Raw genomic sequence first — 13,150 nt, 5'->3', positions numbered from 1 at the left:
TATATGTATATCATATATATATCAACTATGTATATGCAGTCAATTTGTCTCTATTTTTAAAATCTTTTGTTTTCTTTCACAAGTCATTTGTCTGAGATCTTTACTACATTTCCATTTCTTCCTTAAGAGTTTTCATTCTCATTGGTTGATAGTTAAAAACAAAGGTGGATGTGTTAGAATGCTTTCAAGGTACTATTTTATTTATTTGTGATCACCTGGAAAAAGAAGAGTGAAAGTGGGCAGAAAGGAAAAAGAGCCTTTAAGTGCTTTCTCTCCTTGAACTGTTCTTTGAAACACTGCTGCCTTAGCTCTTAACAGCCCTCCTAAGAAATCAAATGCTTCTCACAGTGAGATAAGGGGACGTGGGAGAAGAGTACAAAATTATTAACAAATTTTTCTTCTGTTGTATTACACTTTACAACTTTTTAATTAATTTAAATCTTGTCTAAGTCAAAGCTACCCATCAGAGGGTACTGTTTACTCAGATGTTGTATGCCTTTCTCAGCCTATTGATAGTGATGCTATAAGCTAAAAATTCCTTGGCACTCACCTGGGCCCCCATGGACATTTCCCCTTTCAGAACCAATGATGTGGCTGGACTGGCCCTGTGGTTCTTAATATGGATTGCAAGATGCACCTTAGAAATAATCATCAGGGAACTTGAAAACTACACAGCATACTTAGGGACAGACAGTGAGCACATTGGCAGAGAGAGAGAGAGCATGGGTCTTGAGTTCTGCATGTATACTCTTTATTGGCAATTTAAAACATAATAATGAGAATTAAAGTGTGGGAAGGGAAAAATAAGCAGGCAAGTAATCAGTTATCTAAGTCAAACAGAGATCGCTAAACGAAAGGAAATATTGGGGTGGGTGGCCTGGCTTTTTATCTAGTCATGTAGCTGACAATGTGTTTATTGGAGATAGCTGTCTTTGCAGAGGATGCCTGGAAAATCAGACACTTAATGTCAGGCACTTGCATTCAATAAACAAAACAAAACAAAACAAAATAAGAACTGTCAGTTGTCTACGCTACAGTAAATTATTACTGAAACTTACTATGCAAATGAGAAACTTTCCATTTTTTGATAGGGACCTACTTAGATTACATAACTAGATTCCTTAATTTGTAAGTAGATTGAGACATATTTATTTTTCCCACTGTAGTTGTTTCGATACAGAAGAAAATTCTTATTTTTAAAGTGGTTGAAATTTTTAAGACGGCTTTCCCCTGAGAACCCTGTGTTCTTTCCTTGCTTTTCCATGAGTCAGCTCTTATACATCATAAATTTCACTTGAAACTTTATTGTCTATAGTCATACTTTCTTTGACATGGGGCCTGTAGGTTAATACAAGGATGTCCCTAAAGACAACCTAGTGTCTCCTTTTTTTTAATATCTCAAGTACTTGTGTATTTCCTAGGGAAATTTCTAGCTTAAGTTCATATAATTAAAAATATTCTCTTAACTTAGGATGCTTTTTCAAATTGCTGCTGGTAGAGGCTGAAAATGGGAGATACTCATTTTTTCAGTTCTCTTTGTAGCGTGATAGCCATGTGGCATAGATATATGACTGAAAACGCATAAAGGGAATTCTGGAGAAGATTCACTTCATATATAAGGAGACAAATATGTGAGTTGTTTCACCTTCTTGTCTCGCTTTCTCTTTTAAATTTTGTTCTGTTTAGATGTGATTCTCGGAACTACAACAGCCATTTTGTGACCATGAGGTAACAAGTCTGAGGTCTAAGGCAAATGGTCTGAGGAGAGTAGGATAGAAGAAGCTGGGTTCTTGAGCATGTTTAGTGCTAAACCAACCCTAGGACACCCTATCTCCAGAATTTTTGTTATGTGACAAAAATAGTCTACTGTTTTAAAAGGGCTTTTAGTTGAGCGTTCTATAACTTGAAGCTAGAAACTTTATAACTGGTAATATAAGTTGGAGGTTACACTGCTCAGAGATAAATTTTAAAAAAGGATATTATTTTAACACATGAATATCTTGAAGGAGATTCTTGCTCTTTTTTGTTAAATATTGAAGAAAGGAACTGATTTAAAATGATGGTAAGTGCATTTTTTCAGACTGAAATTTAAATTTCATATATTATCTTTGGCTCACCTATCTAGTATTCTTTGTTCACCTTGTGGTCTCTGACATGTAAACATTATCCAACATTCTTTCTTATATTTGCTGAGAAGGCTTAGAGTGTGCATTATACTTAATGTGCACAAAATGCTCCAATCAGAAGACATAGTTTTTTCATGCCTCCTCATCAAATATAACTTTGAGTCGGGAATGAAATCAACAAGATAGTGGACTACAAGGTTTCAGTCCTTGTCTTCCCACAAAAACAATGATTTACCAACTACCCATGCATGAAAATAGCTCTATAAGAGTTCTGGAGTGCAATTATAAAGCCGCATCAAGCCTATGGGGCACAGAAACTGAGACGGTTGCATAGAAAAGCACAGGAAGCATTTTAACTTCATCAACCCCTCCCTCAGGCCAGCATAGATTGGTGCCAAGAAGGATCTCCATGGGAGGTGGAATCAGGACTCCGGCAGCCTTTGCCACTGAGGATCTCAGCAACCTTCACTGTTGCTGCAAACAACTTTAGCTTTTACCACCAAGAACCCACTTGGCATTCACCGACACTGACAAGGTGATGGGGCTGCTGGGAGTCCTTGCTACTGTGGCCCACTGGAACCAGAGCCACATCTGTGCACTTCCAAGGCCTGAGCTGCTGACCTCCCCACCCCAGCACCATCGTATTTGCTGCAGAAACTGGCATGCCATTACTGCATGTGCCCCAGTTCCTAGGTTTTGGTGCTGCAACTGCATATGCACTCACTGCAGAACTGGCACCAATAGGAATCCCCTCAGCTGTGACTTCCCTCATTGGGAAAAGGAGAGTAGGAGGACCCCAGCAGCCTTCATCATTGAGGAGCCCCTAGTCTTTACCAATGCTGACGCAAGCTGATGGAGCTTCTCAAGTCCATGCCTCTGTGTCTCCATAGAGACTCACTTTAGAGTTAAGGATGCACATAAGCTGAACATCATGGGATAGAAAAAGATATTCTATGCAAATAATAACCAAAGGAAAGAAGAGGTGGCTATACTTACATCAGAAAAAATACACTTTAAGTCAAAAAGAGACAAAAAGGTCCTTGTGTAAAGAGGTTAATTCAATATAAAGATATAACAATTATAAATATATGCACATCCAACATCAGAGCACATACGTATAAAAAGCCCTATCAACAGAACTGAAGGGAGAAATTGACAGCAGTATAATAATAGTAAAGGAGTTCAATATCTCACTTTCAAAAATGGAGAGAAAATCTAGACAGAAAATCAGTGAAGAACTGCTGACTTGAACAATACTAGAGACAAAACACATAATGGGGAAAGGATAATCTCTTCCATAAATGGTGTTGGAAAAACTCGATGTTCACACGCAGAAGAATGAAATAGGATCTCTTATCATACCACACACAAAATTCAACTCAAAATGGATTAAAATGTAAACATAAGACCTAAAACTCTAAAATAATTAGAAGAAAACACAGAGAAAATTTCCCACATCATTAGTAGGGGAGGCTAAGCGTGTGTGGTGGCTTTGGGTAAATGGGTATGTCTATACCTTCCTCTCCATTTCTCTGTAAACCTAAAACTGCTCTAAGAATAAAATCTTAAAAAAAAATTCTTCTTGGGCTGGCCCAGTGGTGTAGCGGTTAAGTTCGTGCTGTGCTTCTGCTGCCCCGGGTTTGTGGGCTCTGATCCCAGGTGCAGACCTAGAATCACTTGTCAAGCTATGATGTGGCGGCATCCCACATTAAACAGAGGAAGACTGGCAGAGATGTTAGCTCAGCGACAATCTTCCTCAAGCCAAAATGGGAAGATTAGCAACAAACGTTAACTCAGGGCCAATCTTCCTCTCACACACACACAAAATACTTCTTGACTTTGTTCTGGACAGTGATTTTCTTGAATATGACATCAAAAGTAAAGGTAGTAGAAGCAAAAACAGACAAGTGGGATTGCATCAAAATATGAAGCTTCTGCACAACAAAGGAAATGTTCAGCAAAATGAAAAAGCAACATAAGGAATGGGATAAAACATTTACAAACCATATATATGGTAAGAGGTTATAACCAAAATATAAAAGGAATTCCTAAAATTCAATACCAAAGTCAACAACCACCACCATAACAGCAAACTAATAACTCATAAAAAATAAGCAAAGGAACTGAATAGACATTCCTCCAAAGAAAACATACAAGTGGCCAAACAGGTATATGAAAAGGTACTCAGCATCACTAATCATCAGGGAAATGCTGATGAAAATCACAATGAGATATCACCTCACACCTGTTAGAATGACTATTATCAGAAAGACAAATGATAATAAGTGTTGGTAGAATGAAGAGAAAAGGAAACTCTCGTTAGTGGGAATGTAAAATTGGTACAGCCATTATAGAAAAAAGTATAGAGAGTCCTCAAAAAATCAAAAATAGAATTACCTTATCATCCAGCAATCCTACTTCTGGGTATATATCCAAAGGAAATAAAATCTGTTTCTCAAAGAGATTTTGCATGTCTATATTCATTGAAGCATTATTCACAATAGCCAAAATATGGAAACAAACTAAATATTGGTTAATGGGTGAATAGGAAAGAAAATGTGGTATATATACAAAATGGAATATTATTCAGCCTTAAAAATAAAGGACATCCTGCCAACTGCAACAACATAGAAGACATTATGCTAAGTGAAATAAACTAGTTACATGAAGACAAGTGCTGTATGACCTAAGATATATGAGGAATCTAAAGTAGTCAAAACCATGGAAGCAGAGAGTAGAATGGTGGTAGCCAGAGTCTGAGCGGAGGGGAAAAGGTTGGTCAAGTGGTACAAAATTTCTTTTATTCAAGATGAATAAGTTCTGGAGCTCTAATGTACACCACTGTGACTATATGAACAATACTGTACTGCATACTTGAAATTTGCTAAGAGGGTAAATCTTAAATGTTCTCACTACGAATAACCAAAAAGTAAATGGTAACTCTGTAAGGTGACGGATATTTTAATTAGCTTGATTATGCCAATTTTTTCAGAATGTTTATGAATATTAAAAAGTCAGGTCATGTACCTTAAATACATGTAATTGTTATTTGTACATTATACATTATAAAGATGTGAAAAAAAGTTGGACTCAATTTCTTCTTTAGTTTTTACTGAAGCTGAATTACAGTTTTGATAATTGTATTTTCATTACAAAATTTCAATTGCCCAGTGGGTAATGGAGAACCATTGAAAGATTCAAACTAGTGAATGACAAATCCGTGCTTTCAGAGCTTATTCTAGCAGCAGTGCAGATGGCTAAATAAGAGGACTATGTGGAAATGCTAGAGAAATAGGAGTCACTATATTCAGTAGTAAAGTCTAAACCTACAAAGTTCTTGGACTCGTTTGGTTTCTGAGGAAAATGGGTGGGGGGCATGTGGTTGTGGACTCTACCTTTTAGCATGTGAGAAATGTGGAAAAAAATCTGAAGGTTTTCAACCAAAGAACAATATAATTTTCAGAGATATTGGCGTTCGACTATATATTCTGTACCGTACTTTCAAGGAAACAAGACAGAAAAGATGTTTGTTCTTATATAACTTATAGGTTATTAGGGAACACAGAAATTAAGGGGAGAATGGTCTGATGAGTGTTCTGAGTGAGGATCTGCCAGAATTTATGACAATATAAATAATGACAACTGACATAAATTGACTATTTAGCACGTGCCAGGCCAGACTATTTAGCACCTTCTACATTTTTTCATTTTATTTTACATTACATTTCTTATTTACATTTTTTCATTCGGCTATCATAGAAACTCAATGAAACAAAAGCTATTTTTACCATTTCTATTTTACAAAAGTGAACCAGAGGAAGAAAGATAAAGTAATTTTATCAAGGTATTATAGTTAGCAAGAGTGGAAGGAAGATTCGTACACACACCGTCTAACTCATAGCCCCTATTCCTTTTTACAATGAGAAGAAATAAAGATCTCAGTTACTGAAATGTTGCATATAAGGTCCCAGCAGAATAGTCAGGTATAAATTTCTGGAAGATATTAAAAAGTTCAACTTTAGAAGAGATGGAAGACATTTCAAATTATTTCAGAGATAGCCCTTGAGAGAGAACAATTGAAGTGAGATACTGCAATTCTTGAAAAGTTTCAGATGAAGAAATAAAGAATCCTGCAGGTAGAACCCTTGCAGAAAATTTTCCATTTAGGATGAGAAGAGAGAGGAAAAGAAACAATTCAATAGATTTTTCTTTAGAGATGAATATGATGGGAAGACATGAATTTATTTTTAGATCTGTCTTGGGAGATGTATAATCCCTCGAGTTACAGGAAAACTTAAGTAAAATATTGAGTCCCTAAGGAACTAAAGAAAGATCAATGGTCCAAGGTGTAAATACAACCTTCTTATTTCCCTTTCGCATGTAGAATCTATTCCCTGGGGAAGAGACTGAGCAAACTTCCACCCTGTTTATAGCCAACTGCATTATATCATTAAATTCACATTCATCCATCTGCATCTTTTCAAGTGACAAAACGTGTCTTTAGTTTTCTCTGCAGCTTGAGAGTTCTCAAAGTCACATTCAGAAAGTATGCTGTGTAGTTCATAAAGATTTACAGGGCATGTATGAAATTAAATCTTTTGCAGCATCCTCTTAGAATCAAAGTAACCAAAGCCTTCGAATCTTAAATTGCCCTTCTAAGACCAGAGGAGTAAATAACACTGACAAGGAAGCAGTAAAATTTTCTGGCCTAAGGATGGTGAGTTTCTAAATTCTATTTATATGAATTTCCCTTATGCTGTGAAATGGAATTCCAGAGATCTAAGATCTGCCACTTTCTTTCCCACTTTGTGCAATTCTGAGACTCAAGTGAAACTGGAGGAAGAATCTGTTCCAGGGAAGAGTAGAGAATGTTCAGAGATATTAACGGGCTCAGAGGGTACAGTTTCTGAGTCACTAAGTTCCCTTTCCAAGGATGGAACTCTCACTCTTCCACATTTATAGCTTTTACTTTGTGATAAGGGGGCAGTAACTTAATCTCTCCTAGACTCTGGTCCTTTAGTCTAGGATTAGAGACAATCTTTTTGGTTTCCAACCCACGAAGTATAATCTGCATTAGATGCCAGCATCAGGTTGTTGGGTTGAGGGCCTCCACTTTTACTGGTGAGGAGAGGGTTCAAGAGAATTAAGAAATGTTTACATGAGAGTAGGACTATTTTGTTGTGATACTTCCTTCTTCTCCCTACTCCCTTGTTCTTTTTCAGTAGTCATATTTGCATATGACAGCAGTAGCCTTCCCTCTGAAGGAAAAATTAATGATGCCCTTTGCTATATTTAGCTTATAAAGACTCTAAGAAAGGGAAAGTTAGTGTCATTCAGTATCATGATAATGGTAAAGGCAGACTTGATGGGTCCAGATTGGGCTAGTCTCAGATATTCGCAGCACATAACCCCTTTTGTAGGACAAGATATTGTGGGAAGGGCTAGGGTTTCCCTCTAATGTAACCCTTTTTTTCCTGTACTCACAGATCCCTTTGAAGAAGAATGGCTCTTGGAAATAGCTCTTTTGTGACTGAATTCATTTTGTTGGGATTATCAGACCAACCATATCTCCAACTCCCCCTGTTCTTCCTGTTTCTAATAATGTATATGGTTACTGTGTTGGGAAATATGGGTTTGATAACTCTAATTGGACCAAATTCACACTTACACACCCCTATGTACTTTTTTCTTTTTAATTTGTCTGTAATAGATCTCTGCTATTCTACTGTGATTACACCAAAAATGCTGATTAATTTCATATCAAAAAATGTTATCTCCTACATGGGATGCATGACCCAGCTCTACTTTTTCTGTTTTTTTATCATTTCTGAATGCTATGTGCTGACAGCAATGGCCTATGATCGCTACGTGGCCATCTGTAAACCACTTTTGTATAATGTTACCATGTCCCCTAAAGTGTGTTCCAGCCTTTTGCTTAGTTCATACTTGATGGCATTTTCTGGTGCCACAGCCCACACTGGATGCATGCTGAGACTGACCTTCTGTGATGCAAACACCATCAACCATTATTTGTGTGACCTCTTTCCTCTACTCCAGCTCTCCTGCACGAGCACCTACATCAATGAGCTAGTAAATTTTATTGTGGTGGGCATCAACATCATTGTGCCTAGTCTCACCATCTTTGTCTCTTATGGTTTTATCCTCTCCAGCATCTTCCGCATCAGCTCTGTGGAGGGCAGGTCCAAAGCCTTCAGCACCTGCAGTTCCCACATAATTACGGTTTCTCTCTTCTTTGGGTCAGGTGCATTTATGTATCTCAAACCATCTTCTGCTGGATCCATGGATGAGGGCAAAATCTCTTCTGTCTTTTATACCATTGTGGTTCCCACAATGAACCCTTTAATCTACAGTTTGAGGAACAAAGATGTTAAAATTGCTCTGAGAAAAACCATGAGTAGGACAAAGTTTTGATCAGCAACAGTATCTCTGTACATGTACTTTAGAACCAGTAGATTCTGGTTGTTTTATTACAGGAATTTAAGTGGAAGCCTTGTTATCCTATATCTTTGTTACTATGGCAAACAAAATTTGAGTCTTCTGTCAATTTGTTTCCAAGTTTTTAATAGTAGATCTTCCTTCCTCACCATTTCACAATTCCTCCTCCTTTTAACCATTTGACCTGTTTAAGAATAACACTAAAGAATAAATTTATCTCTGCTTTTTCCATTGTCATTATGGTGTTTGTTTTTCTCTCCTGCAGATAGGTAAACAGTTCCGCAAATGATCAAGTAAAGTAACAGTAGGGTGATATTGTGCCATTGGGGATTTTCTATCCACCACTTATATTGTGCTGTTGGAATCAGGATCAGATGCTCTGTTTCCACTCCTTTCTTTACATCCTCAATTGGCCAGGAATGTACCCCCTTTAGATGTCAGTGTTTTACAGATATAACAGGTCCTATAAAATCTATAAAATATAATCCACTTTCTGGCAGTAAACACTATGCATTAAGCTTATTTTGGCAGACACTTCATTTTTACGTTTGTCTCCTGGGCTATTCTGAATCTGAATAAATATGGTGAGTTTCATAAGTACACAAAGTTAAAATTAGAGCTTGCTGATTTAGACACAGAAGTGCCAAACACACAGAAGAATTTTCATTTTTAACAATGTTGTTACCGGTACATACAGGCAGCCTAATTCAAAAATATATCTTCATTGCAAATTGCGTATACACCTCAAAGTAGGACCAGATTCCCCTTAGGTTGTCCTTTTGTTCTACTTTTCCTTCCATTTTTCCTTTTGTTATTCTGACTTTTCTTGTTCTCTTTGAGAATGGCCAAAGCTGTTCCAACTGCCACTTGCTTCTGAATGCTTCTGTCAGCCCAATGCATTTAATATTCAAAAAAATACATGTAACTCCACCGTTTATTGCCAAACACAGCACTAAGAGAGGATGATTGGGGAATAATACATATGTGTCTCAGGATTCCAATAAGAGGGATGGATGGTTTATTATAACACTTGCATTCATTCCTGTCTAAAATGACATGACACCAAACATTTGGAAAAAGATCATATAGTTCTTACTATAAATTCTGTTACTTATCACTTATGGAAAATGCTACATGTAGTGATAGGAGAAACATGCTGACCATTGTTTTACTTATTTAGTGAGGTTTATCATGAAAAAAAAGTATATACTAATGATACACTATTTTCCTAGGAACATTTTGTGAAATTACTTAAACTTTGTCTCACCAATAAGATAATAAATGTATTTAACTAGGTGCTTTTTCCTATAATTTCCCTATTTCGCCAATGGTTTTTCTGTTTATATATTTAGATTATCAAATATAATGGTGGGGTCAAGAAATACTTGTTGAATTGAATTATCTTGTCTTAATAACAACAATAATAAATGTAATGTTATAAGTAATTAATACAATATTATAAATAATAAAAATCAGAAAGAACTTTGGGGTATTATTTCTTTTTCAGAGTGTAATGTGGCAGCCATAGAGAGGTGCTGCTAACTCCACTTCAGGAAAACCAGTTGCGGGGAGCATCATTGACTGAAAGTCTATAACTGATACTCCTTTGGATCCACCAAAGTGTTCAGGCAGAGTCCATACTTACTGGGAGATGTCCTCAGCCAATGGCTTAGCATAATTGTCATACAGGTGCTGACCAATTTCTGTGTGATGGAGGGCTCTTCTGAGAGGCAATCTTTCCTTAGGGACTTCCTATCATCCTGACTAAGACTTTTTAAAACTGCACTGTAATCTGAGATTTTCCTAGATTCTTCCTTCTCTGTCTCCTTTCTTAGGTGTGAGATTTTCATTCTGGTCTGAAGCATTTATCACTGACTCCCACTCCCTCCCATTTTACCCTTCACAGGCATTTACCACAATAAATGTCTTGCAAGTCTAATCATTTCTTGGAATCTGTTTCTTGAGGAGCTCTAAATGACACAGCGGACTCATGCTAAGAGATTTTTTTTTTTGAGGAAGATTAGCCCTGAGCTAACATCTGTGCCTATCTTCCTCTACATTATATGTGGGACACCTACCACAGCACAGCTTGCCAAATGGTGCCATGTCTGCACCCGGGATCAGAGCCGACGGACCCCAGGCCGCCAAAGTGGAACGTGCCCACTTTGCTGCACCACTGGGCCAGCCCCCTAAGAGATTTTAAAACCTAGTTTTAGGTTCTGATAATCAAGACCAATTGGCTTTGTTATAAAGCAAGACAAATAAATCCATGGGACAGAATAAAATATTCTGAAACAGAGTCTCACTTATGAAGTCAATTGATTTTTGGCCAAGCAACTAAATAAATGCATAAGTAAAAGAAAATGTTTTAAGCAATTGATGCTGGAAACACTAACTATTTATGAGGAAAACAGTGAACTTTGATCTCTATCTCACATCATACACAAAAATTAATTTTAAATGGATAAAAACTATACACACAAAGCTTTGACATAAATCTTCTAGAAGAAAACATAGAAAAATATGTTAGTATAGGCATAGATTTCTTAGACATATTCTAAACCTAAAAGAAAGCAGTAAACCTAAAAGAAGAAAAAAGATAAAATGAGCATCGTTTAAATTAGAACATCTATTTATCAAAAAATATTCATGGGCCAGCTAGAGACTTGGAGAATATTTGCAACAGATATATCTGAGAAAAGTATTATATCTAGAATATATAACAACTTAATAATTAAACTATATCTCAATGATAAAAAGACCATCTCATAAATGGGCAAATAATTTGAAAGACAAATTCCAAAGGAAGGCGTGCAAATACCAACAAGCACGTGAAAATGTGTCTAACTTGCTGCACCTCTTAGATGTATAGTCCGTAGGTGGACAGCACTCCCTTATCAGCTACAGCATCCTCCCTCACTTCATTACCTGGTCTGTGCCCTTTGAGTAGTTCAAGCAGTTGTCAGGCTTTCTTGTTGGTCTCCTTCCATGTTGGACCCTGCTTCCTCTGGGTGAAGCCTCTACTTCAGAGGTTGAAGTACTAGCTCTGGGGCACCTCCAAAACTTCCGTTAATCCAAGTACCAATACTGTAGAGCTTCTCCTCTGAGATAGTAAAATCTGGTTAATGTTCTTCTTTCTGTTTGTCCCACTGTTCATGAGAGTGGTCGCTATTAGCCTTTACTTTTTCTCTGCTGCATCCTTTTGCTCTTTCCTCCTTGCGATATCTGTATATTCAATTCTTTTTGAAAAATATCCTCTATGGGAAGTACATAGTATGCTATTTTTTTTGACTGGAATTTGTCTGATACAGGGAACACATTTTATATAATTTAGATGGATTGATTTGCCCACCTCACAAGACATAATCCTATGCAATTAACAAAGGCCAAACCCTGATGACAGTGATTAGTCAGAAAAAGAAATTTGGCTATTGTCTTTTTTGCCAAAATTATTTATAAAGAACATTTTTTTTCTCCTTGAAGGTACTGAATTAGTAGGATTAAATATGGGATTCTGGTAGTTCTATTTTCACTACAAGGGAAGAGCCCACCTGAGATTAAAATGGAGTAGAATCAATCAGAATAAAAAGCGTGGGGAGAGACAAACCCCCATGAATGATTGGCACTGCCCATTCACATAAGAGGCCATGTATATTCTTGGCTTACCAGTTGTATACACTTTTTTGGTATATGTTGGTGTATCTGGGCAAAATATGAGTTGCAGGTATGACATATGCCCTGAAGTCTGAATGTGATATCCAAGTCTTCAGCACTCCCTGTTGACAGTCTGAATCATCAAAATGTCTGGCTCAGTGCTATAACTCAGCAGGCTCATTTTACAGGTTGACTTTATATTCTTTTGATCAACAGCCAAAAATTATTAATTTTTTAAATTAAAATGCAATCCACATAAAACTAAATGGTTAAAAATTAAATGTAGAGTTTTGTTAACTTAATATAATTAGAAAATTTGAAGTAAAATTTTTAAATACACTAAGAATTTTTCAAGACAGCTTTCAGATATTTAGAATTACTATATCCATAAATTGATGAAATTCTTGAAATAATGAATAGAGTCATATACGGTTTTATTATCCTTCTATATCTGCTTCATAACCACAGTTTTAATTGGGAAAAAGTTTGTTTTATTTGTATGGAATTCCCATATAAATACATGTTAACACATAGAACCTAGAGTAGAGACTAGATAGATGCTCTCGGGAGGGCAAGAGGGGAATGTGTCTGATGGATGGCCCATACCATGCTTTGGCTGGAGGCAAGAATGGTCACCCAAATGAGGCACTCACTGCTCTGTTTCAACAGCCCAATCAAAGAGGTGCTCCACCACCTGGTCACCAGCAACAGCTGCCACATGCAGAGGGACAGTGTGCATTGTGGACAAGAGGCTCAAGGGGCTGCTGGAGGAGTTTGTTTCAGGTGCCCAAGGGGCAAGGTGCTGTGGTCCGTGGTGGTGGGAAGCCAGGCAGGGAATCCTGATGGTCACTGCTCTAGGCAGATGCCCCAATCTCTGTCATCCTATTTCAGATACTTCTGCCCATTTCTAGCAA

General features: G+C 37.1%; 1 protein-coding gene across 1 annotated transcript; it reads left to right on the top strand.

The window, feature by feature from the left end:
* The first annotated feature begins 7,628 nt into the window (after nucleotides 1–7,628).
* LOC139084292 (olfactory receptor 8B8-like) lies at nucleotides 7,629–8,558 on the top strand. Its single transcript, XM_070626669.1, has one exon. It carries the CDS (start codon nucleotides 7,629–7,631, stop codon nucleotides 8,556–8,558), a length of 930 nt encoding a protein of 309 aa, XP_070482770.1.
* The last annotated feature ends 4,592 nt before the right edge of the window (nucleotides 8,559–13,150 follow it).

The sequence above is a fragment of the Equus przewalskii genome, chromosome 6 (assembly GCF_037783145.1).
Source record: "Equus przewalskii isolate Varuska chromosome 6, EquPr2, whole genome shotgun sequence".
Lineage (NCBI taxonomy): Eukaryota > Metazoa > Chordata > Mammalia > Perissodactyla > Equidae > Equus > Equus przewalskii.
Note: the sequence above shows the minus strand (reverse complement) of the source record. Positions and strands in the feature narration are given on the sequence as shown.

Coding starts and splice junctions, on each gene's coding strand:
- LOC139084292 (XM_070626669.1), top strand. CDS start 7,629: ATGGCTCTTGGAAATAGCTCTTTTGTGACTGAATTCATTTTGTTGGGA.